The following is a 27,905-nucleotide window of genomic DNA, read 5'->3' as shown; positions in this document are numbered from 1 at the left end:
CTATTTAGCTCACCTGGACTTTCAGTTGTTGCCTGCTGTCAATGTATTCAGTGCTATTCTGATTTCCTCTGACTACATTCATTATCAGTCTCTCCAAGAGAAGCTAAGTTTCTGTTTGTTCATTTTTTGCTCATCTGTGTTTAATGTGTTTCTTGTTTATGATGAGTTCTGTCCAGCTTGCTAATATGTGATTTCCTCGCTTGCTGGTAGCTCTAGGGGGCTGAGTTTCTCCCCTCACACCGTTAGTTGGTGCGGGGGTTCTTGAACTCTCAGCGTGGATATTTTGGATAGGGTTTTTTACTGACCGCACAGTTTCCTATCTATCTTCTGCTATCTAGTGATTAGCGGACCTCATTTGCTAAATCTGTTTCATTTCTACGTTTGTATTTTCCGCTTAACTCACCGTTATTATTTGTGGGGGGCTTTCTATATCTTTGGGGTATTTTCTCTGAGGCAAGTGAGGTCTTTGCTTTCTCTCTTTAGGGGTAGTTAGTTTCTCAGGCCGTGAAGAGATGTCTAGGATTTCAGGTAACGTTCCACGGCTACTTTTAGTGTGTATTGGATAGGATCAGGATTGTGGTCAGTCCAGTTACCACCTCCCTAGAGCTCGTCCTATGTTCAGTTACTTAGCTGATCAGATCTGTGATCCTCAGCCACTAAGGATCATAACACACGACGTACATTACAGCAGGTTGTTCGTTACAGCACGATGTACATTACAGCACTCTTTTCGTTACTGCACTCGTTTCATTGCAGCATATCTTTCATTACAGTACTCCTTTCAATACAGCATTCCTTTCATTACAGCACGACGTACATTACAGCACACCTTTCATTACAGCACTCCTTTCATTAAAGCACAATGTACAATACAGCACAACATACATTACAGCACAACATACATTACAGCACTCCTTTCATTACAGCACTCCTTTCATTAAAGCACAATGTACAATACAGCACAACATACATTACAGCACAACATACATTACAGCACTCCTTTCATTACAGCACGGCGTACATTACAGTACTCCTTTCATTAGAGCTTTTGTTTCATTCCAGCACTCCTTTCACTACAACACTCATTTTATTACAGCACGCCTTTCATTACAGCATACCCTTCATTACAGAACTCCTTTCATTAGCGCACTCTTCATTACAGCACTCTATTCATAACAGCACACCTTTCATTCGAGCACTCCTTACATTACAGCACTCTATTCATGACAGCACTCTATTCATTAGAGTACTCTGTTTTGTATGTATCCTACTAGTCATTAACAATTCATAAAGGGGAAGCCTCATGTGGCTACACATTTGTCTACCAATAAACTTCAGAAGAAATGTGGCATAACATGAAACCCCAGTAATCCACAGTCACAATTGATTCTATAAACTGGGATCACTCCCAATAGGCTATCAGAGGGGGTCTGTGAGGAGTATGTATCTTACTAGTCATTAACAATTCATAATGGGGAAGCCTCATATGGCTACACATTTGTCTACCAGTAAACCAGAAGAAATGTAGCATAACATGAAGCTCTAGTAATTCACAGTCACAATTAATTCTATAACCTGGGATCACTCCCAAGAGGCTATCAGAGGGGGTCTGTGAGGAGCATGTTTTCTTTTTGGAGACCACATCTTTATTGTTGGGTTTTGCAAAATACTGTAAACTATTTTTGTTTCTTTTTCAGCAAATGCTTGTGGATATCAAGACTTCTTTAATAACTGTGCAGACTTCAAAAATAATTGTGTCACTGACAAATCTTTGATTGGCAGCTGCCCTGCTACCTGTCAGTGCACAAAAGGAGAGATAAAATAAGTGAATAAGTGCCCTTCTGCTCTTCAGTATCTCCATGCCAACAGATTGTGTCCCTACGAGTTCAGATGATTTATCTTTTATTTTACTATTACATATTTTGCATATTTTAATAGCGGTTATTTAAAACACCACTCCAGCGTTTTTTAGTTTTTTTTCACCACTGAAGTGGTGCTTTTTATGTAAGCTACCTTCCCCCACTCTTATATTCACCCTCTGGTACCCTCCGGCATCTTCACCATTTTTCGGCACTGCTCAGGTCTTGCGGCCCCATCTTGTGTGCTCAGCGTCAGACTGGCCGGAAGTCAGAAGTTCGTCACAAGCTCTCAATGCAAGTCTGTGGGAGGCAGAATGAGGTTCTCCTAAATTTACATTGAATAGTGACCTCTGGCACTCCCCATGAAACACTGGAGCAGCCGGGCATGTCACAAACTGCAGGGGACGGAGCAGCGGCAAAAACAGATGAAAATGCTGGAAAGTGAGTATTAGACAGGGGACAGGGACTAGGATTTTAAGCACCACTGCCGCAATGAAATAAATAATAAAAAAAAGCAATGCTTGAGTGGTGCTTTAGCATTTTACCCTAAGGACAACTATTTTATGATTCCCATATGATTTTCATGATCTGTGTAACCAAAATGGAGAAATAAAACCAATATTTTAGTCAATCTCTGCTGTTTTTTTATCTCATTTTTTGTGATGTATGGCCTCATTCAAGGATGCACCCTAGATATTGTATAAAGGACGCCCACGTACTTACACAAATATGGACGCAATTGCTAGAAAATGTTCAGTTACCATATGAGAACTTAGGCTGACCCCATAGACAATGCTAAAAATGTCAATAATGTGCAGAAATTAAAACAGCCTGGAGTACAGGAGAGGTTGTGCAGATCTTTATGTATTCTATACGTAATATACCATGTTAATGTACTGTGGCATCATCAAAAATTGCCACTATATTATTGTACTTGAATGTAATACATATAAAAAAACAGAAGGTATAAGGCTAAAGTTTTTCCTTGTGGAGAATGCCAAGTCAGTGAAAGGAGACTTATGGGCCATGAAATATTCGTCTGGCAATTATGCAAGTAGACACTTCAGTGTGAAAAAGTATTGGAACTCTAGTGCCACATATTGGAAGTAGTAATTTCTTAGAACCTCTATCAGAGTTTTCTCACTCAGCGAAATGAGTTCTCTCCCGCATTGCGCTAATGAGGGGAAAGGGAAAGAGGTAATGATACACATATAAGATACCTTATATATAAAACATTTAAGAGGAAGGAGGGAAAGAAAAGGAAAGGGAAAGGCAAGGAAAGAAAAGGGAAAGAAAGAACTTCCGTAAAGCAGGAGGAGAGAGAAGCATATAGATAAATACTCATTTTTTTAATAATGTAAAATAATGTTTCTTGATTTCTGATATTAGGTGCAGATTTCATGATGTTACGTTTTTAAGCGCAGAATCAAAGCTTTTTCGTTCTAATAAAAAGAGTTAAAACTCTGCTTCATATCTGCCAAAAAATAGCATAAAATAAGGAGGAAAACGATTAAAAGAAACGCAGCGAACACGAAATAATCAAGGAAGATTGCAATTGCGTTGTGTGTTGTGGAAACCTGCAGAAAAAAAGCAGCAGAAGGAATGCAGCATTTATGCAACTTTTGAACAGTTTTAATGCATTTTTTTTATCAATTTAAGGGCAGTCTCACACGTCCAGATAATTCCGGTACCGGAAAAAATCGGTACCGGAGTTATCCGTGTCCGTGTGCCCGTGAGCTCATGTAGGCCATATGTGCGGCACACGTGTGCCGCCCGTGTGCCGAGTGGGTACCACACGGAGCGTGTGGTACCCACGCGTGTGGTACACTGCATCGTGCTGAAGCCGCGATTCATATCTTCTGTGCAGCAGCGTTTGCTGCATAGAAGATATGAATAATAGTGTTTAAAAGAAAGATCTATGTGTCCCCCACCCTCCCACCCCCTGTGCGCCCCCCCGCTGTTCTGAAAATACTCACCCGCTCCTTCGTTGGCTGTCGATGCTTCCTGTCCTGCCTTCCTGCCTTCTACTGTATGCGGTCACGTGGGGCCGCCGATTAGAGTCATGAATAGGCGGCTCCGCCTCCCATAGGGGTGGAGCCGCCTATTCATGACTGTAAATGAGCGGCCCCACGTGACCGCATACTGGAGAAGATGGGGCCAGACCAGGAAGCAGCGGCAGCCAACGAGGGAGCGGGTGAGTATTTTCAGAACAGCGGGGGGCGCACAGGGGGTGGGAGGGCGGCGGACAGATAGATCTTTATTTTAAACACTATTATTCATATTTTCTCTGCAGCAAACGCTGCTGCAGGGAACATATGAATCGCGGTTTCAGCACCAGTGGGGGGGGACAGCGCTTACTGTAGCGCTGTCCTCTGCACGGCACACGGACTGCAAACGGAGAAGGTCCGTGTGCGGTCCGTGTTTTACACGGACCCATTCACTTTAATGGGTCCGTGTAATACGTGCGCTCCCACGAACACTGACATGTCTCCGTGTTTGGCACACGGAGACACGGTCCACAAAAAATCAATGACATCTGAACAGATGCATTGATTTTAATGGGTCCACGTGTGTCAGTGTCTCCGGTACGTGAGGAAACTGTCACCTCACGTACCGGAGCCACTGACGTGTGAAACCGGCCTAAGACAGAGAAAATATCAATCACGTCATTTACAGATTCCCTTAAAGGGACACCAAATAGGTTCATGTTATTTGCTGATTTGTTATGTTTATTTTTTAAACAAAACACAATAAAAAATTACATTATTTTTTAAATTTTAAAGTGGGTTTTTTTCATTATAATTTTTTAAGAAATTTTATAGGATGAAAAAATCTTGTTTTTCCCCTCTATAATTCAAATACATAGATTGTACATAGCAGTACATTTCTATCATTATAATCAGCCTGTAGTCAGAACCTGTAATACAGATCAAGTGCACAAAATTCTGCCAGTGACATCACTAGAGCTTGTGCCTCAGCAGCTTATGATTTTTAATGCTTTTAATTTTCTACCTTCCTATCCAAAAGAAAAGGTTTTTACACCTCATACTGAAGTATAGCAATGTCTCAGGTAATTTACCCTTCATCAGTCCTCCAAATGGCCTTCTTTCAACATATTTTTAGCAGCCAATATCCACATACTTCTTCATACTTGACCATTTACCCCTCATTTAAACCTTGCACTGCTGACACACAGCAGATTCAGGTGAAGGGATTTCAGCTCATAATGAGCTGCTGATCTGCTGCTGGGATCATTTTTTATTTGTGATTACCTATGAATTCTCCTAATTTTCTCCTGGGTGTCTGCAGCAACAGTGGATATTAGTGATGAGCGAGCATACTCTCCACTGCTTGATACTCATTCGAGAATTGCAGATGTTCGAGCCCCACAAATCCCTGCCTTGTATCCTCCATCTCCAAATTTTCATCTAGGAGCACATCGTCCATACCTGTCACATGGAAGCACTGCAGCACTGCCTTGGTGATGCGGTAACAGGCTTTGCTGAAACTCAAACAGCACACTGCCGCATAATTGTTGAAAGGTATAACAGACCAAACAGATCTGTGACTTTTGCAACTGAACCTACAACCAGGCATGATCGTGTTTGATAATGGCCGTAACCTGGAGGTGGCTTTGAAAGTTGGCAAACTCGCACAGGTACCATGCCTGGCCCACATGCTAAATTTAGTGGTTCTGTCAGGGAGAGACTTGGTGAGCGAGAGCTAATAACCCGGGCTCCTGCAATTTCCCTAAAACTAGGGAAATCCTGACTGACACTCTACCTGAAGTTTAGACTGATGGTGTGCATGTTCAGGCCTCGAACCTCACCCTAACTCCTGAGCTCAGCCCTAGGCTGAAACCTCCACCCACCACCCAGTGAAGAGGTAATACTTAAATACCCACAGTTAGCACAGACAAGGATAAAGGAAAATATACACCACGCCGCAGACACTCAGGAATACACTATAAATGTGCAGGGCAAAATAAACACAAATATAGGATGGAGTAAATAAGACGAAGGAACATACACCACCAGCAACGAATCTCCAACCACCAGCTGTCCACTACAGACGGAGATAACAACGCAAGACAGAAGCTATAATTGGCGACGCCCAATGATCAGGAGAACTATTTAAAGGCCATGGAAATGGCCCAGCTTCCAATCCGAGGATCAGGTAAATTAACCCCGGAACAGCTAGATAAAATCTAGCAGACGCCAATGAGTAAATAGTGGTCAAAAGCGGAATTACCGCTGTCTTTCGGACGACCTGGTCTGAACAGCGTCCGACATGACAGTACCCCGCCTTCTACGAGGGAACCCAGGGCCCTCACGGCTTATAGGACCCGGCTTGTCTGGATGACGGCGGTGAAACAACCTGACCAGCCGGTCAGCATGAACGTCCAAGGCTGGTACCCAGGACCTCTCCTCAGGCCCATAACCACGCCAGTGTACCACGTACTGTAAAGTGCGACGCACTACACGAGAGTCAACCACCTTGGAGACTTCAAATTCCAAATTACCATCCACCAAGACTGGAGGTGGCATAGGCGCCGCGTCCACAGAACCCACCACCTTCTTTTGAAGAGACCTGTGGAACACGTTGTCTATCTTATACACCGTAGGGAGCTCCAATCGGTACGCAACTAGGTTAATTTATTTGAAAAAACTGACCGTCACATCCATACATAGACTAAGTGTGAACAGGTGCTGAACCTAGAGTAACCAACTCATATACAGTCAAGTAAAAAAAGGCAGCACACTGCAGCGCTAAGACATGCAAACATGAAACATGAAAACTGAACTGCAATACTGCACTAGAAATACGAAAAATGAGAGCGTTTAGCGCATAAAAATGGCCAATTTTATGTGTACCTGACAGCCCCTCTACGGCACCTCTCTTATATCAGGTCCTACGCTTGCCTACCTCGCTGAGAATAAACGTCTCCATGTGAATGGGTACCTGTGAAAAACCTCTTCCTAGACTCACATTCTCTCTCTCTGTGGAGGGGTACTGGACCAGCTGTAATTAAAACACCTGAGGCTAGGAGGCGGAGTGCTCAGTCAGAAGGCTAAATAATAAATTTGAAAAAACTGACCGTCACATCCATACATAGACTAAGTGTGAACAGGTGCTGAACCTAGAGTAACCAACTCATATACAGTCAAGTAAAAAAGGCAGCACACTGCAGCGCTAAGACATGCAAACATGAAACATGAAAACTGAACTGCAATACTGCACTAGAAATACGAAAAATGAGAGCGTTTAGCGCATAAAAATGGCCAATTTTATGTGTACCTGACAGCCCCTCTACGGCACCTCTCTTATATCAGGTCCTACGCTTGCCTACCTCGCTGAGAATAAACGTCTCCATGTGAATGGGTACCTGTGAAAAACCTCTTCCTAGACTCACATTCTCTCTCTCTGTGGAGGGGTACTGGACCAGCTGTAATTAAAACACCTGAGGCTAGGAGGCGGAGTGCTCAGTCAGAAGGCTAAATAATAAATTTGAAAAAACTGACCGTCACATCCATACATAGACTAAGTGTGAACAGGTGCTGAACCTAGAGTAACCAACTCATATACAGTCAAGTAAAAAAGGCAGCACACTGCAGCGCTAAGACATGCAAACATGAAACATGAAAACTGAACTGCAATACTGCACTAGAAATACGAAAAATGAGAGCGTTTAGCGCATAAAAATGGCCAATTTTATGTGTACCTGACAGCCCCTCTACGGCACCTCTCTTATATCAGGTCCTACGCTTGCCTACCTCGCTGAGAATAAACGTCTCCATGTGAATGGGTACCTGTGAAAAACCTCTTCCTAGACTCACATTCTCTCTCTCTGTGGAGGGGTACTGGACCTGCTGTAATTAAAACACCTGAGGCTAGGAGGCGGAGTGCTCAGTCAGAAGGCTAAATAATATATTTGAAAAAACTGACCGTCACATCCATACATAGACTAAGTGTGAACAGGTGCTGAACCTAGAGTAACCAACTCATATACAGTCAAGTAAAAAAGGCAGCACACTGCAGCGCTAAGACATGCAAACATGAAACATGAAAACTGAACTGCAATACTGCACTAGAAATACGAAAAATGAGAGCGTTTAGCGCATAAAAATGGCCAATTTTATGTGTACCTGACAGCCCCTCTACGGCACCTCTCTTATATCAGGTCCTACGCTTGCCTACCTCGCTGAGAATAAACGTCTCCATGTGAATGGGTACCTGTGAAAAACCTCTTCCTAGACTCATATTCTCTCTCTCTGTGGAGGGGTACTGGACCTGCTGTAATTAAAACACCTGAGGCTAGGAGGCGGAGTGCTCAGTCAGAAGGCTAAATAATATATTTGAAAAAACTGACCGTCACATCCATACATAGACTAAGTGTGAACAGGTGCTGAACCTAGAGTAACCAACTCATATACAGTCAAGTAAAAAAGGCAGCACACTGCAGCGCTAAGACATGCAAACATGAAAACTGAACTGCAATACTGCACTAGAAATACGAAAAATGAGAGCGTTTAGCGCATAAAAATGGCCAATTTTATGTGTACCTGACAGCCCCTCTACGGCACCTCTCTTATATCAGGTCCTACGCTTGCCTACCTCGCTGAGAATAAACGTCTCCATGTGAATGGGTACCTGTGAAAAACCTCTTCCTAGACTCACATTCTCTCTCTCTGTGGAGGGGTACTGGACCTGCTGTAATTAAAACACCTGAGGCTAGGAGGCGGAGTGCTCAGTCAGAAGGCTAAATAATATATTTGAAAAAACTGACCGTCACATCCATACATAGACTAAGTGTGAACAGGTGCTGAACCTAGAGTAACCAACTCATATACAGTCAAGTAAAAAAGGCAGCACACTGCAGCGCTAAGACATGCAAACATGAAACATGAAAACTGAACTGCAATACTGCACTAGAAATACGAAAAATGAGAGCGTTTAGCGCATAAAAATGGCCAATTTTATGTGTACCTGACAGCCTCTCTACGGCACCTCTCTTATATCAGGTCCTACGCTTGCCTACCTCGCTGAGAATAAACGTCTCCATGTGAATGGGTACCTGTGAAAAACCTCTTCCTAGACAGCATGTCCAGTACCCCTCCACAGAGAGAGAGAATGTGAGTCTAGGAAGAGGTTTTTCACAGGTACCCATTCACATGGAGACGTTTATTCTCAGCGAGGTAGGCAAGCGTAGGACCTGATATAAGAGAGGTGCCGTAGAGGGGCTGTCAGGTACACATAAAATTGGCCATTTTTATGCGCTAAACGCTCTCATTTTTCGTATTTCTAGTGCAGTATTGCAGTTCAGTTTTCATGTTTCATGTTTGCATGTCTTAGCGCTGCAGTGTGCTGCCTTTTTTACTTGACTGTATATGAGTTGGTTACTCTAGGTTCAGCACCTGTTCACACTTAGTCTATGTATGGATGTGACGGTCAGTTTTTTCAAATATATTATTTAGCCTTCTGACTGAGCACTCCGCCTCCTAGCCTCAGGTGTTTTAATTACAGCAGGTCCAGTACCCCTCCACAGAGAGAGAGAATGTGAGTCTAGGAAGAGGTTTTTCACAGGTACCCATTCACATGGAGACGTTTATTCTCAGCGAGGTAGGCAAGCGTAGGACCTGATATAAGAGAGGTGCCGTAGAGGGGCTATCAGGTACACATAAAATTGGCCATTTTTATGCGCTAAACGCTCTCATTTTTCGTATTTCTAGTGCAGTATTGCAGTTCAGTTTTCATGTTTCATGTTTGCATGTCTTAGCGCTGCAGTGTGCTGCCTTTTTTACTTGACCGCAACTAGGTTAATGACGGCGGTGACCCTAAATGGACCAATAAACCGTGGACCCAATTTAAGGGACGGTATCTTGAGTCTTATGTTTTTTGTGGATAACCACACCCAGTCATCCACACTCAGGTCCGGACCTGGCACACGCCTACTGTCAGCCACACGTTTGTACCTAGCACCCACACTCAACAGGCGCTGTTTAACTCTCCTCCAGACTGATGACAATTGTGTTCCTAACTGGTCCTCCTCCGGAATGCCGGAAGAGCCCCTCTGACTCAAGGTACAAAATTGAGTGTGTAGCCCGTAAACACAAAAAAACGGAGACTCCCCAGACGACTCCTGGTGGTGATTATTGATGGCAAACTCAGCCAAAGGAAGAAAGGTAGACCACTCCTCCTGGTTATCAGAGACAAAGCAGCGTAAGTACTGTTCCAAATTTTGGTTCATATGCTCAGTCTGACAATTTGACTGAGGATGAAATGCCGAAGAATGAGATAACTTGATTCCCAGCCATGAGCAAAATGCTCTCCAAAATTTTGCCACAAACTGAGACCCCCTATCAGACACGATGTCAGACGAAACCCCATGAAGTCTGACCACCTCCTGCACAAATACCTGAGCCAGAGTCTTAGCGTTAGGCAAGGCAGGCAAAGACACAAAGTGCGACATTTTAGAAAAACGATCAACAATCAACAAAATGACCGTGTTTCCAGCTGATGAGGGCAAATCAGTGATGAAATCCATAGAGATTTCCGTCCATGGCTTACTAGGTACCTCAAGAGGAAGTAGTGAGCCAACAGGACGGGAGCGGGGCGTCTTAGCCCTTGCGCACGTGGTACAAGCTGACACGTATGAGACCACATCCTGTCGGATCTTGGGCCACCAAAACCGACGTGACACCAACTCCAAGGTACCTCTAACCCCTGGGTGACCAGCCAGGACGGCATCATGATGCTCCGCCAAAACCTTTAGGTGGAGATGAAGCGGAACAAAAGATTTGTTGACGGGAAGCTCAGATGGTACCTCCTCCTGAGCCTCGGCAATCTCAGCCTCAACCTCGGTAGTGAGAGCCGAAACCACAACACCCTTTTGGAGGATGGGTACTGGATACTCCCGAGGTTCTCCCCCCGGAAAACACCTGGACAGAGCATCTGCCTTAGTGTTTTTAGACCCCGGTCTGTAAGTGACCACAAAATTGAACCACGTGAAAAACAATGCCCAGCGAGCCTGCCTGGGGAACAGACGCTTGGCTGACTCCAAATACAGCAGATTCTTATGATCGGTAATAACAGTTACCTGATGGACCGACCCCTCCAAGAAGAAGTGTCGCCATTCCTCAAAGGCCAACTTAATTGCCAACAACTCCCTGTTGCCGATATCGTAGTTACGTTCGGCGGATGACAGTTTCTTGGAGAAATAGGCGCACGGACGTAAACCACTCAAAGATGAGCCTTGAGATAGTACCGCCCCCACACCAACCTCAGACGCATCAACTTCCACAACAAATGGTTTAGATACGTCTGGCTGCACAAGAATGGGGGCTGAAACAAAACTGTTCTTAAGAAATTCAAATGCAAGCATAGCAGCCTCAGGCCAAACAGAGAAATTGGTACCCTTTTTAGTCATGTCAGTTAGTGGTTTAGCAATGATGGAAAAATCCTTGATACATTTCCTATAGTAGTTAGAAAACCCAAGGAACCGCTGAAGTGCTTTCAGGTTATCAGGACGTTCCCAATGCAGTACCGCCTGCACCTTAGCGGCGTCCACTTTAAAACCAGAAGCAGACACAATATAACCCAAGAAAGGCAACTCTTGAACAGAAAATACACATTTCTCAAGTTTAGCATACAGCTTATTCTCTCTGAGAAGCTGTAACACCTGCCTGACATGATCTAAATGAGCCTCACGGTCGCAAGAATATATGAGCATGTCATCAAGGTACACGATAACGAATTTCCCCAAAACATGCGAGAACACATCATTGATGAAATGTTGGAACACTGCAGGTGCGTTAGTCAACCCAAACGGCATCACCAAATTTTCAAAATGACCCTCAGGGGTATTAAAAGCCATCTTCCACTCATCACCTTGACGGACTCTTATGAGGTTGTACGCCCTCCTGAGGTCAAGCTTGGTGAACCACTTAGCACCTGCCACCTGGTTGAACAAATCGGGTATCAGAGGCATAGGGTATGGATCACGAACCGTAATCTGGCTCAACTCCCTGAAATCTAAACACGGGCGTAATCCGCCATCATTCTTCTTCATTCTTCATTCTTCTTCACAAAAAAGAACCCTGCTGCCACCGGCGAGGATGACGGCCTGATGTGCCCTTTGCTCAAGCTTTCCGCAATGTAATCTTTTAACGCTTGTCTCTCCGGACCGGAGATGTTAAACATCCTTGCTTTAGGTAATTTGGCCCCTGGTTTAAACCTGATAGAACAGTCATAAGGATGATGTGGCGGCAACTCTGAACAACCCTTCTCAGAGAACACATCCACAAAATCCTGAAGTGACTCCGGAACGCTTGAAGTCACCGCAGCCACACATGTGGCCAGGCAATTCTCCTGGCAGAACTCGCTCCACCGAATTATGTCCTGAGTTTTCCAGTCAATTACTGGGTTGTAATAGACAACCAAGGAAAACCCAAAACCACCTGAGCAGGAAGATTCCTGAGCACCTTACATGTAACCCGCTCAGAATGTAGAACTCCAATGTAGAGTTTCACCTCAGCCACAAATTCAGTAATCTCCCCCTGAGAGAGAGGAGCAGCATTGATGGTGACCACGCGGATAGGATGAGACAGTTTTTCAATCCTAAAACCTGCTGTGCGCGCAAACCCCTCATCAATGAGATTTGTGGCTGAACCACTATCCACAAAAACAGTAATTGGCAGCTCACTGCCAGCAACAAAAACCTTAGCAGGGAGCATGCACTGAGAAACCACCATGGAGGACATACATAAGCTCAGACTGGTCTCCTCCACACCCTCTGAGCTCAGAAGTTTTCCGCCGTTGCATTTTTCTTAGGCAGCAGAGGACAGATGTTAATAAAATGACCAGTTTTACCGCAGTAAAAACAGGCTCCCTGCTTCCTGAGCTCAGGGGCTCGATGCTTGACATGTGACACCCGTGCGATTTGCATAGGCTCCGTGGGCTCACCTGTAGCAACCTCACGTGAACCTAAACCCTCTCCCATAGGCGGTGTCTCATGCTCCCCCTGACGCAAACGGCGATCAGAAGTAGGAGTCTCGTACATCAGAAGGGCTTTTTTAACCCTTCCAGAAATTCCATGTATAAACTGACTCCGCAATGCTGCATCATTCCATTGGGTATCGATCGCCCAGCGATGAAATTCAGAACAGTAATCCTCTGCAACTCGCTCCCCCTGGCGAATAGAGCGTATCTTAGAATCTGCCAGAGCCATTCTGTCAGGTTCATCGTAGATTTTCCCAAGAGAAGAAAAAAAACTCTCCACAGAGACAAATGCCGCAGAATCAGATGGCAAAGAAAATGCCCATGCTTGGGGATCCCCACTTAACAATGACAACACCAGGCCCACACGCTGAGCCTCATTACCCGAAGATATCGGGCGCATACGGAAATATAGTTTGCAAGCTTCACGAAAAGAAACAAATTTACTGCGTTCCCCAGCAAATTTTTCAGGCAACGGAAATTTAGGCTCAGTAACTCTTCCTGTCGCTCCAGCTTGCACATTGGACACTGCTAATCCCTGTTGCTGCACTGCGGGTTATGGAAGTCATGGGATCCATGACAAAACAAACAAACAAAAAAAGAAACCCCTTTTTTTTGTTGTTGTTGTTGTTGGGCCGATTATAATGTCAGGGAGAGACTTGGTGAGCGAGAGCTAATAACTCTGGCTCCTGCAATTTCCCTAAAACTAGGGAAATCCTGACTGACCCTCTACCTGAAGTTTACACTGATGGTGTGCATGTTCAGGCCTCGAACCTCACCCTAACTCCTGAGCTCAGCCCTAGGCTGAAACCTCCACCCACCACCCAGTGAAGAGGTAATACTTAAATACCCACAGTTAGCACAGACAAGGATAAAGGAAAATATACACCACGCGCCGCAGACACTCAGGAATACACTATAAATGTGCAGGGCAAAATAAACACAAATATAGGAAGGAGTAAATAAGACGAAGGAATATACACCACCAGCAACAAATCTCCAACCACCAGCTCTCCACTCCAGACCGAGATAACAACGCAAGACAGAAGCTATAATCGGCGACGCCCAATGATCAGGAGAACTATTTAAATCCCATGGAAATGGCCCAGCTTCCAATCCGAGGATCAGGTAAATTAACCCCGGAACAGCTAGACAAAATCTAGCAGACGCCAATGAGTAAATAGTGGTCAAAAGCGGAATTACCGCTGTCTGTCGGACGACCTGGTCTAAACAGCGTCCAACATGACAGGTTCAGCTGTTTCTGAAAAACTACCCAAATTTACCTGAGCCATTTCTGAATTTATGCTGCATGTGTGCTTATTTCCACTAGTCAGCTACAGCTGTGCCAGTCTGTCAGTGCTGCAGCAGAGCTTGCAAGTGCCAGTTGGCTGACTGGTGTACATCTACACCACGTGCTGAAACTCTACTGTTGGCAAAGCTTTGTGAGCAGCACATCATAGTAATTGAATGTCACCTACATCATCCCGCCGGTATTCCTTTCAGCCTCTGCACATTATGACCAACAAGTGGGTATGGATGTCTGACATCTATGAGGTTCTCCAAAACTCTGCGGAAACTACCAAGATGGTGAGCACTGAGCAGCACTGATGCAAAAATCAGCATAGCCATCCCGCTTCTGTGTCTACTCAAACGCTTGCTGCTCACAATTAAAGAGGAAGTTTTACATGTAGAAATAGTGGAGATGGAGGAAGAAAGTACATAGAGTGATAATATCCAACCCAGCCTCATCCTATTTTCTCAGCATGCATTGAGTGATAATGAGGTGGAGGCTGAGGATGAACATAAAATGGTTGCCTGTGCTACAGAAGGTAGTACTCACAAAAGCTTCATCCCGTTTTTTCATAATAGATGGGCTAAAGAGGAGGAGAGAGAGGGAAGAGGAGGAAGATATTGAGAGTCATCCACCTGGTGTGGACGGAGAAGTCTTGCACACATTGCTGACTTTATGAATTGCTGCCTTTTCTATGACCCTCGCATTATACGCATTCTGGTCAGCACTGATTACTGGTTGTTCCCATTCTTGACCCATTCTATGCTTCCTGTGTTGGAGAGGGGTATTAAAATAGTGCAATAACAGAAGAACAAAGTAGAACAGCTACAGTATTTCAAAAATTCCATCTGAGAACTCTGACGGCAGAAATCCTTGGCAACTAAGGAAGGGACATGAGGGAGACACTTACCAGGTCCAACAGAGGCATGGGAACACTATGAAAGGTCTGGGTTTCATTAGACCCTCCCAGCACCAGGCCCTGATGTGCTAGTAGGTAGTCTTACAAGGAAGGAACAATTTTTGAAGATGATGGAGTACCTAGCTGACTATAAAGCATCCTCCATGATTCCTCTGTGAGTTACAACTATTGGGTATCCAAGTTGGACACGTGATATGAATTGCCCCTCTATGCCTTGGAGATGCTGGCCTGCCTTGCTGCTAGTGTTTTGTCAGAGCGGGTTTTTAGTGCCTCCAGGGGCACAATAACTGATAGGCACATCAGCCCATCAACTGAAAATGCTGACAGGCTGAATCTTATCAAAATGAACTTGGTCTGGATTGTTCCAGATTTCTCAACCCCACTGGACGACAGCAGTGTGACATAAAGCAAACTCAGATGTTCCTTTTTTTCTTGTGCATTTCAATGCTCCTCTTCAATCCCAAAAAATGGTATATGGTTCATGTTTTCTTTTTTTTCTCCTCCTCCTCCTCCTTCTCCACCATTTAAACAGGGTCATCAGGTGGCTCTTACTCAAAATCTTTATAGGGCCATCATGCGGCCCTCAATTAAAATCTTTACAGGATCATCATGCTATCCTGACATAAGATATTTATAGGGTCATCAGGCGAACCTCCCTCAAAATTTTTATAGGGTCATCAGGCGGCACTCACTCAAAATCTTTATATGGTCATCAGGCGGCCCTTACTCAAAATATTTATAGTGCTATCAGGCATCTCTAGCTCAAAATCTTTCTTGTCAATAGGTGGCCCTCCCTCAAAATCTTTACATGGTCATGAGGCAGCCCAAACTCATCATTTTCATAGGGTCTACAGCCAGCCCTCACTCAAAATCTGTATAGGTTCATCAGCCAGCCATCACTCACAATGTTTACAAGGTAATCAGGTGGCCCTAACTCAAAATCTATATAGGTTCATCATGCGGCATTCACTCTAAATTTTTACAGGTTCATCATGCGGCCCTCACTCTAAATCTTTATAAGGTCATCATGTGGCCCTAACTGCAAATTTTTACACGGGCATTAGGCAGCCCTCACTCATAATTTTTCCAGGGTGTATATGATGACGTCCTTCACAATTTGTATAGGATGTGTATGAGGCCTACCTCTACAATTCTCATATATATTGCATGTGTAATTGTTTTCCAGCCCTTGCATTTAGTGCGTTGACTTTACCAGTCTAGGAGTCCAGCTCCTTAAAAATGGGAAAAAAATGTTTTCTGAGGCCCTCGTCTATGTGTCTTCCAGGTTATATTGCAGATCCTTCTTCAAGTTTTCATCAGCCTTTGCACTTAGTACATAGGCTTTATGAGTAAAGGAGTCCCACTACTTAACAATTTTAATAGAATGTGTATGAGGCCCTCCTTTTTTGTCTAATACAGGGTGCATCGGAATCCCTCAACTTTTTGTCAGTTCCTGCATTGACAGTAAAGGCTTTGTGAGTTTCAGAGTCCCGCCTTCGTAAATTGAACATGATGTTTCTGACCATGTCACACACATCACATGCGTAGATAAAGTAGAAAAATGTTAATATTACATTTACCGGTCACTACCAGTGGGTATAGTTTATTTCACCCTCTACTATGTCATCTACTTAAAAAACAAAACAAAAGCAAGATTGAAAAAATCCAGATTAAAAAAATGTAGTGTATATATCTGAAGTAAAATAGACAATATTTTATTAGTAAATTAAAACAAAACAGTAAAGAAATAAATTAAAATAGATGCCTTGTGTCAAAAAAGAAATGCAGCGGAAAAATCTATATTTTAGAAAGAAAGCAATTTATTATGAAAATATACTCAGGATATTCATAAGTATAAAAGCTAAACTGGTCCTGTGAAAACAAACCTTCATAACTGCAGGGAAAAGAATTACTTCAGTCACAATTTTTTACCAAAATTTTAAACTGTTCCGCAAAGTGCTTTTTACTGCAGGAATTGTTAGTGTGCAAATCCACAGGAACATGGGTGGCTAAGCCTGTATGTAAAAATAGATCCGGGTAAGAGTCAGGATAATATTATAATAACGCGCCTCAGTGCATGTGTTTTAAAATGATAATATGATGGAATCATTAAATGGCACATTTCAATAAGAGGAAAAATGGAAAGTCAAACCCAGATCGTGAGTAAATGATGCACAAAAAGTTGCAATAACAGCAATAGCAATATCACTGGATAAAGAATTGGTGCATGTATTTTTACCTGATAAAAGGCGAGTGCTGAGTGACCGCTGCGTCTCCCGCCCCAAGAGTCTTTTACTCACTTTATTATAATATTATTTTGAATCTTACACTGATCTATATGTACTGAGACAGAGTCACTGGCTTTGTAGAGGAAGGGAGGTACGTGACACTGCGCATGCAACGGTCAGCGATGTGAAACCGGAGTGTTTGTGTGCTTCCAGCACACTAGGTGCTGAGAGGCCGTGCACAGAGTTTAATGGGTTTTTCAAACGTTTGTTTTTCATGGGGATTTGTGTGTGTTTTTGTAAGCTCAATAAAGATATACAAAAAAAAAGAATGGTGATGTCATTTCTTGTCCAACCTCTTTATTTATATACTCCATTGAAGAATAATGTTTACACACACAGACAGACAGATGATAGATAACAGATAGATAATAGATAGATAGATAGATAGATAGATAGATAGATAGATAGATAGATCGATCGTAGCTATAGAATCTATCGAATCTACCGTATCTATCGTATCTACCTATAAATATATATATATAGATAGAGATATCGATAGATAGATAATAGATAGATACGGGAGATAGATGATAGAAAATAGATAGATAGACAGATAGATAATACCAAGCCCAATGTTTAGTATATCTATGTATCTATAGATATATCTATCTATAAATATATCTATAGATAGACAATTATATAGTAGATAGATGGATAATCTAAGGGGTACTTCCATCTTTCTGTTTGTCTGTCTGTCACGGATATTCATTGGTCGCGGCCTCTGTCTGTCATGGAATCCAAGTCGCTGATTGGTCGTGGCAAAATGCCCACGACTAATCAGCGATGTGGCCAATCTGGAAGAAAATGGCCGCTCCTTACTCCCCGCACTCAGTGCCCAGCACCCGTATACTCCCCTCCGGTCACCGCTCACACAGGGTTAATGCCGGCGGTAACGGACCGCGTTATGCTGCTGGTAACGCACTTCGTAATCGCTGCTATTAACCCTGTGTGTCCCCAATTTTTTACTATTAATTCTGCCTATGCGGCATCAATAGTAAAAAAATGTAGTGTAAAAAATAAAAAATAAAAAAAACCTGCTATACTCACCCTTCGTAGTCCGCCGAGCTGCTCTCGCCGGCCGCCATCTTCCGTTCCCGGCGATGCATTGCGAAATTACCCAGAAGACTTAGCGGTCTCGCGAGACTGCTAAGTCATCTGGGTAATTTCGCAATGCATCCTGGGAACGGAAGATGGCGGCCGGCGCGAGAGGCTCGGCGGAGCTTCGGTGGATCCCAAGCATCGATAACCGCTTCCTGGATCCAGGCGCCAACAGAAGGTGAGTATATAACTATTTTTTATTTTAATTCTTTTTTTTTTTTTTAACAGGGATATCATGCCCACATTGCTATATACGTGGGCTGCGCAATATACAACGTGGGCTGCGCAATATACTACGTGGGCTGTGCAATATACAACGTGGGCTGCGCAATATAGTACGTGGGCTGTGCAATATACACTGTGTTCCAAATTATTCTGCACAAAGAGTTTAGGAGTGATAAGGTTAGAATTTTTTTGTTTGTCATTTAAACTCATTGATGGTGATGTGTGTCAGGGCTCTTGATATCACTGAAAGCAATTGCAGATACCTGTGCACATTAGTTTGGCCGGTGTGTCCAAATAAAGGCAAGACTACTTAAGAAGGCTGTTCCACATTATTAAGCAGCCTACATTTTTTGCCAAAATGGGAAAGAAAAAGGATGTGTCGGCTGCTGAGAAGCAACAAATTGTGGAGTATTTAGGTCAAGGCATGACTACAATCAACATTGCCAAGACACTTCATGGTGATCATCGCACAATCAAGAAATATGTAGCTGATTCCCAGCACACACGTGTGCGTGCTGATAAGGAAAAATTGAGGACTCTTTCCAACAGGCAATTGCATAAGGTTAAAAGAGCAGCTGCAAAAATGCCTTGTCATAGCAGCAGACAAGTTTTTGAAGCTGCTGGTGCCTCCAACATCCCCAGAACAACAAGATGCAGGGTCCTTCAGAGGTTTGCAGCTGTGCGTAAGCCATCCTGTCGACCACCTCTATCCACTGCACACAAGCAGAAACGGCTCCAGTGGGCCAAACGATACATGAAGACTGACTTCTAAACTGTTTTGTTCACCGATGAGTGCCGTGCAACGCTCGATGGTCCAGATGGATGGGGGGAGGATGGCTGGTTGATGGACACCCCATGAAAACACGGCTAAGGCACCAACAAGAAGGAGGTGGAGTAATGTTTTGGGCTGGAATCATGGGGAGAGAGATTGTCGGCCCCTTTATGATCCCTGACAGGGTAAAGATGAACTCCATAATCTATGTGGAGTTTCTAAAACAACACTTCCTGCCATGGTTTAAGAGGAAGAACCGTGCAAGATAATTTTCATGCATGATAATGTACCGTCTCATGCTGCAAAAAACACATCTGCATCTCTGGCTGCTATGGGCATAAAAGAGGACAAACTTATGATGTGGCCACCATCTTCCCCTGACCTCAACCCCATTGAGAACCTCTGGAGCATCATCAAAAGGAGTGTCTATGATGGCGGGAGGCAGTTCACACCTAAGCAACAGCTCTGGGAGGGTATTCTGTCCACATGCAATACAATTGATGCAGAAACCATCCAAAAACTGACAAATTCAATGGACGAGAGAGTTCAGAAGCTTTTTTCCAACAAGGGGTCCTATGTGCAAATGTAACATCACCTAGAATAAAGTTTTCACTTGAAAGCTGTTTGATTTCATTTTTTAATAAGCTGATAATGCTTATAACTTACAATTGACCATTTTGTTGTTCAAAATTAAAAAAAAGGTTAAAAACTCTGCTGTGCATAATAATTTGGAACATGCATTTTGAGTGTTTATTTTTTTTTAAAAGATACTGTTTTCATAGGCAGTTTGTTCCAAAACATTGCAATTATACTAGAATAGTAGATGACTGGAAAATAACAATGACTGCAATTCAGATAGGTAATTTAGAGAAAATAGGAGGAAATATTATTTGCATAATAATTTGGAACACAGTGTACAGTACAATGTGGGCTGCACAGTATACATTGTGGGCTGCGCAATATACAACGTGGGCTGCGCAATGTACTACGTGGGCTGCGCAATGTACTACGTGGGCTGCGAAATGTGCTGCGTGGGCTGCGCAATATACAACGTGGGCTGCGCAATATACAACATGGGCTGCGCAATATACAACGTGGGCTGCAATACACTACGTGGCCTGTGCTATACACAACGCATACATATTCTAGAATACCCGATGCGTTCGAATCGGGCCACCATCTAGTATATATATAATCGTCTAAAGGTCTGTTTGTCTGTAACGGAAATCCCTCATCGCTGACCAATCAGCGACAGGCGCAGTCCGGCCACGAATTGGCGCGGGATTTAAACCACGCTTCGCTGATTGGTCGCGGCCGGGCGCGACCAATCAGCAATATTGCAGTGGGATTTAAACACTGCTTCGTAAATAAACTACATACATATTCTAGAATACCTGATGCATTAGAATCGGGCCACCATCTAGTAGATATGTAATAGCAATACCGATGTTTATTAATGAACGTTTAATTTAAAAAAATGGGAAAAAAATGGCGTGGGCTCCCGCGCAATTTTCTGCGCCAGAGGGAGGGGAGGGGGGAAGTCGAAGGCCGGGGGCCAATATTTGTAGCCTGGGAATGGGGTAATACCTATGGCCCCTCTCTAGGCTATGAATATCAGCCCGCAGCTGTCTGCGTAGCCTTTAATGGCTACTAAACTAGGGAGACCCCCCTAAAAAAAATGATGTGGGCTCCCGCTATATTTTATAGCCAGAAAGGCTACACAAACAGCTGCGGGCTGATATTCATAGCGTAGAGAGGGGCCTTGGTTATTGCCCCCCCGGCTACAAACACCAGCCCCCAGCCACCCCAGAAATGGCGCATCTGTAAGATGGGACACAAATGGGACACAAATATCGGAATGAAAACAAACCCTTTCTTTCCTTGTAGGTTAATTCTAGATGAAGGAAAACAACTAAGAATAATGTAGGATGTATTGGGGGAGGTGGAGGAGACATTAAAGGCATAGAGGTTTAGCCCAATCAAATGGAATAGCAGGATTTTTTTTTTTTTTTTAAGACGTTCGGAGTTCCAAAGATATTTTGTCAGATATTTATGTTTCACTACTTCAGTTCTCTTCACCTTCTTTTTTACTTCTCCCACACTTTCTCCTTCATCATCCTCAGCAGCAGCATCTTTTTCATCAACTTATTCTTCACATTATTCATCTTCTTCTTCACCTTCTTCCTATTATTATTTTTTTTATATTCTTCATATTCTTCTTATTCAACTATTATTCTTCTTCATATTCTTCATCTTCTTCATATTCTTCTTCTTCATCATATTCTTATTTGTGACAGGCATTCCTGTAGTTGTTATCTACAAAAGTTTCAAGATTAAACCTTCCGTTCTGCCTTTCACAAAAGATTTAGAACAGGGTTTGTCCGCGTTCAGTTTGGCCTGCAGCAGCAGGTATTTTCCAGGGGCACCAAGAGGAGGAATGGACTCACCCCCATACAAGGCTTAGTCTTCTTCTGCTTATAATTTAGATAACATCTTTTGTTCTGATTTTTAGTCTTATGCTTAATGTTCTTCTGCTTTTTGTTCTGCAGCTTCTTGTTCTTCTGCTTCTTGGCCTTCTGTCTCTTGTTCTTCTGCATCTTGGTGGTTGTCTTCTTGTTCTTTGTCCTCTTGGTCATCTTCTTCAGGGTCATCTTCTTGGTCTTCTTTGGGGTGGCCTTCAGGGTCGTTGTATTCGGGGTCGTCGTCTTCTTTGGGGTGGTCTTCAGGGTCATTGCATTCAGGGTCACCGTCTTCAGGGTCGTCGTCTTTGGGGTGATCTTCAGGGTCGTCGTCTACAGGGTCATTGTCTTCGGGGTCGTCGTCTTCTTCGGGGTGGTCTTCAGGGTCGTCGTCTTCAGGGTCATCGTCAGGGAGATCCAGAGTGATTACCAAAAACCATTTAGAAAAGCTTGAACTTGGAAATGTAGCATAAGGTACAAGAAGGCTGAGGAATTGCCGAGAACCAGCTGACAGTACTGAAACCCGGATGGGTAGCAGAAGGTACAAGAGCCAATGGAACTACCGAGGACCAGCTGATGGTACTGGAACCCGGTTACTAAGCAGGAGGTACCTGTGCCAGACAGCACTACCAAGGACCAGCAGACGTTGGTGGAACTCGGATACCGAGAAAAAGGCACCTAAGCCAAAGGCACTGCCTGGAACCAGCTGATGTTACTGGAGCCCAGGGGGACATATTCAAGATTGACTTCCAAAGAACCAGCTAATGGTACTGGAACTCAGATAGGCAGCAGAAGGTTCACTTGGAAAAAAAAGTAGCAAGGCCGCGAGCCGACCGGAGTTACCGAAACCCACAGTCCTACAGGGGGTGCTTGTCCTATTGGCACTATGGAACCAGCCTTCATTGCCAGATCCCACAGTCGACATAGGAAGCACCTAAACTGCAGGCACCATAGAGTTGGCTAACCCAACCGCAACCTGACAGGACAACATATTGGAGGCAAAGTGACGTTGACACTACCTGGAAACAGCTGGCGTGCTGGAACCAGGCTGGGCAGGAGGGAATACACGTGCCAAAGACACTTCTGAGCAGCAACTGGCGGTGATGGAGCCCAGGGTAAATACTAGAAAGAGAGTGCAGCCAGAGGCCTAATTGGAGCAAGTTTAAAATCATTAGTAGTGTGAATGTGGACAGAGCAGGAGAAAATTGCCGGACACACAGCAGGGGATCAGCTGATGTTACTGAACCCCAATAACACTGGAGCATGGGTTGACTGTGCAGATGGCACTTCTGAGCAGCAAATGGCAGTGTTGGAGCCCAGTGATTACAGTTCAGGTGGTAGAAACATGAACACAACAGGAGACCTGGATACTGTTGCCAACCATTTATTTAATCTGGAAGAGGACAGGCAAATTCCTGCAAGATCCAGGCCTTGTTCATTTTCAGAAAAGTAAGCCAGTCAATGATATCGGAGGATAGTCGCATGCGACAGTCAGTTAGTACACCACCTGCGGCACTAAAGACACGTTCCGATAATACACTAGCAGCAGGGCAAGCCAGCACCTCCAATGCATGCTGGCTAAGCTCTGGCCATGTATCCAGCTTAGATACCCAAAACTTGAAGGGGAAGAGCAGTCTGGGTGAACACTCAGAAGGCAAGACATGTAGTCTGTCACCATCTGACGGAAATGTTGCCTTCTGCTGACTGGAGCCGTCTGTGATGGTGTAAACATTTGTGGCGGGGACACAAAACTTTGCCACATTTGGGCCATACTGGTCTTGCCTTGTGCTGAGGTGCTGCTTCTGCTCACTCTTTGTGCAGAGCTTCCTCCTCTGCCTCGACGCACTGAGCTGCTTTGTAAAGCACTAGCAGCACTGCTCTCGGGTGGAATGGAGAATATGATGGAATGCACCAGTCTGTCTTGGTACTCCCGCATTTTGCGCTCCCGGTTCAACAGTGTTATGAGGCTTTGTAAGTTGTCCCTGTAGCGAGGATCTAGGAGGGTGGACACCCAATATTCAGCCGTGTTGAGAATGTGGGCGATGCGGTGGTCATTTCTCAGGCACTGCAGCATGAAATCAACCATGTGCTGCAGACTGCCAACTGGCCAAGAAACGCTGTCCCCTGCTTGATGCATCATCTCTGCCTGCTCTGCATCACCCCACCCTCACTCTACATACTGACTACTAGAGCATTGTGAACCTCCCTGCTCTGCACAGATGTCTTCCTCTTCCATTGACTCCTCCTCATCCTCCTCACAATGTGTCCCCTGCCTAGGCCTTTGTGAGGATCCACATTGCGCAGACTGTCCAGAAGCAGATGGCATTTCTGACTCCTCATCCTCCACCTCTTCCAAAACTTCCTCCCTTAGTGCTTACAGTGTTTTATAAAGCAGGCAGATAAGGGGAATAGTCATGCTGACTAGTGCATCAACTGCACTCGACATCCGCATGGAATCATGGAAGGCACGCAAAACATGGCAGAAGTCCTTCATAGAGGCCGACTCAGTGGTGGTGAAGTGTGAACGGCGCGCAGTGTGACTTGTTTGCGCCTGATGCAGCTGGTACTCCATTACTGCTGCCTGTTGCTCACTCAACCTCTCCAACATATGTAATGTTGAATTCCACCTGGTGGGTAGGTTACATATGATGCGATGTTCCGGAAGGCGGAATCGGCGCTACAGAGCTGCAATGCGCGATCTTGCCATGCTGGAATGACGCAAGTGAGCGCACTCTATGCGGACCTTGTGCAGCAGTGCATCAAGATCCGGATAGTCCCTTAAAAAACTCAGCACAAACAAGTTGAGCACATGTGCCAGACATGGGATGTGAGTGAGGTTGCCTAGGCCCAGAGCTGCCACCAGATTTCAGCCATTGTCACACACTACCATGCCTGGCTGGAGATTCGCTGGCACAAACCACACGTTGCTCTGCTGCTTGATGGCATTCCAGAACTCCTGCGCTGTGTGGCTTCGATTCCCCAAAGAAATTAATTTCAATACGGCCTGTTGATGTTTGGCCACGGCTGTGCTCATATCTTTCGTAACAGGTAAGCATTCACGGGTCCGTGTGGAGGTAGACTGTGACGGCTCCTGCAGCGATGATTCAGAGGAACTGGAGTATGAGGAGGAGTCAATGTGAACAGGCTTGTTTTTTTGCAATCCTTGGAGTTGGCAGAACATGTACAGCGCCACTCTCAAGATCTGTACCCGGCTCCACAACATTTACCCAATGGGCAGTGATGGAAAGGTATCGTCCCTATCCATGGTTACTGGTCCACGCATCGGTGGTCAGGTGGACCTTGCTACTGACGGCGTTTAGGAGCACATGTTTAATTTTTCCCTCCACATGCTTTTGCAGGGGAGGGATGGCTTGCCTGCTGAAATAAAAGTGGCTGGGCACATTGTACTGTAGGACTGCCAATGCCATGAATTTAAGGAAGGTGTCAGTCTCCACCAGCCTGAATGGGAGCATTTCAAGGGACAGTAGTTTTGCAATGCTAGCATTCAGAGCCTGTGCTCGAGGGTGGTTTGCCGAGTATGGGCAACTTTTCTCCCATGCCTGTGCTACTGATGGCTGTAGACTGACCTGAGAGTGTGAGGATGACAGGGAACGTGGTGTTGTGGGTGGAATGACACTGTGTCTCTGTACAACAGTGCCAGAGGTTCTTCTATGGTGATCCTGTAAGGAAGTCTAACCAGCTGTGTGTGAGCTGGAGGAAGAGGCTACAACACAAGCTGAAGAGGTGGTAGGTGGCGCTGTAGGTTGGCCTAGGTCTTCAATGTGTCTTTGTAGCTCCACCACGTGCTTGGTCTGCACATTTTTCCACATATTTGTGGTATTGAGGTTGCTGACATTTTTCCCTCTTTTCACTTTCTGATGACACAGCTTGCATTTGACAAAGCAAATGTCATCTGCAACTGTGTCAAAAAAGGACCAGGCACTGCAAGTCTTGGGAGCGCCCGTTTTGGGTTTTGGAAGATGCATGCTCCTAATGGGTGTCACATTGGAGGCTACAGGCAACCAAGTCTGCCCCCTCCCTCTCCCTCCTTTTTGGGCCGTTTGGGGAATCTCTTCCTCAGAGCTGCTCCCACCACCTTCCTGTACCTCAAACCATGATGGGTCAAGTACCTCATCATCTACACTACCCTCTTCAAACAACAGCTTAGCCTGGGTAGTCTCGACAGCACAGTACACACCAGAAAGTGGCACCTGAGTCTCATCATCAGATGCGTACTGAGGTGTTCTGACCATAGGCACTGGCCCACCCGCCTCTTCAGGTTCAGAGAGGCAAAGCTGTTGCGCATCACTGCATACTACCTCTTCTTCAAATTCTAGAATGCTGCTTGCCTGGCCCTCGCTTTCCAAGCCAAGAGATTCAGAGAACAGAAGAAGAGATGTGTTGTGAATTCCGTTCTCGAACTCCCTCCTGTGGTCATGAATGGTACTTCGGTGAGTTCTGTCCGTGGACTCCCTCTGGTGGCTGTGAGTGGAGCTGCTGGTTCTGGGATTCCTTCCTCAGCTGCCCTCGTTTATGGCTAGGCTGGCTTCTCTATTTAACTCCACTCAGATCGTTACTTCATGCCAGCTGTCAATGTCTTAGTACTGGTTCAGATCTCTCTTGGAACTTTCTGAAGACCTGTCTACTCCAGCAGAAGCTAAGTCCCTGCTAGTTAATTTGTTGTTCATTGTTTTCCATTCATCGCCCTGTTTTATACGCACAAGATTATACGCCCCTCGAAGATCTATCTTAGTGAACCAACTAGCCCCCTTAATCCGAGCAAACAAATCAGACAGTAGAGGCAAAGGGTACTGAAATTTGACCGTGATTTTATTAAGAAGGCGGTAATCTATACAAGGTCTCAGAGAACCATCCTTCTTGGCCACGAAAAAGAACCCTGCTTCCAACGGTGACGATGACGGGCGAATATGCCCTTTTTCCAAGGACTCCTTTATATAACTCCGCATAGCGGCGTGTTCTGGCACAGATAAATTGAACAGTCGGCCCTTAGGAAACTTACTACCAGGAATCAGATTAATAGCACAATCGCAATCCCTATGAGGAGGTAGGGCACTGGATTTGGGCTCATCAAATACATCCCGGTAATCCGACAAAAACTCAGGGACTTCAGAAGGAGTGGAAGAAGAAATTGACAACAATGGAACATCACCATGTTCCCCTTGACAACCCCAACTGGACACAGACATTGATTTCCAATCCAATACTGGATTATGGACCTGTAGCCATGGCAAACCCAACACGACCACATCATGCAGATTATGCAACACCAAAAAGCGAATATCCTCCTGATGCGCAGGAGCCATGCACATGGTCAACTGAGTCCAGTACTGAGGCTTATTCTTGGCCAAAGGCGTAGCATCAATTCCCCTCAATGGATTAGGATGCTGCAAGGGCTCCAAGAAAAAACCACAGCGCCTGGCAAACTCCAAGTCCAGCAAATTCAGGGCAGCGCCTGAATCCACAAATGCCATAACTAGTGTTGACTCGTGTTGAGCGATACCGTCCGATACTTGAAAGTATCGGTATCGGAAAGTATCGGCCGATACCGGCAAAGTATCGGATCCAATCCGATACCGATACCCGATACCAATACAAGTCAATGGGACTCATGTATCGGACGGTATTCCTGATGGTTCCCAGGGTCTGAAGGAGAGGAAACTCTCCTTCAGGCCCTGGGAACCATATAAATGTGTAAAAGAAAGAATTAAAATAAAAAATATCGCTATACTCACCTGTCCGACGCAGCCGGGACTTCAGCGAGGGAACCGGCAGCGTTGTTTGTTTAAAATTCGCGCTATTACTTGGTTACGTGAATTCCCGGCTTGTGATTGGTCAGGTCGGCCATGTTGCCGGGACGCGGACCAATCACAGCAAGCCGTGACGAAATTATGTCACGGCTTGCTGTGATTGGTCCGCGTCCCGGCAATATGGCCGCCCTGACCAATCACAAGCCGTGACGTCACGGGAGGCTGGACACG

The 27,905-nt window shown here is 44.8% G+C and overlaps 1 protein-coding gene across 2 annotated transcripts in view; it reads left to right on the top strand.

Annotated features, from left to right (window-relative positions):
• The window catches only part of LOC143808734 (cysteine-rich venom protein-like), a 78,316-nt gene that overhangs the window by 30,520 nt on the left and 19,891 nt on the right, over positions 1–27,905 (top strand). The window contains exon 10 of one of the 2 annotated variants that reach the window (XM_077291678.1): positions 1,698–2,490. The exons of the other annotated variant lie outside the window; for it this stretch is intronic. Coding sequence (XP_077147793.1) covers positions 1,698–1,825 — 128 coding nt within the window. The 3' untranslated portion in view covers positions 1,826–2,490. Of the gene's footprint in view, positions 1–1,697; positions 2,491–27,905 lie in introns of those variants that run through there. 2 annotated transcript variants of the gene reach the window in all.

Source organism: Ranitomeya variabilis, chromosome 2 (assembly GCF_051348905.1).
Source record: "Ranitomeya variabilis isolate aRanVar5 chromosome 2, aRanVar5.hap1, whole genome shotgun sequence".
Classification (NCBI taxonomy): domain Eukaryota; kingdom Metazoa; phylum Chordata; class Amphibia; order Anura; family Dendrobatidae; genus Ranitomeya; species Ranitomeya variabilis.
The sequence above is the reverse complement of the archived record's forward strand: the minus strand, read 5'-3'. Positions and strand labels throughout refer to the sequence as shown.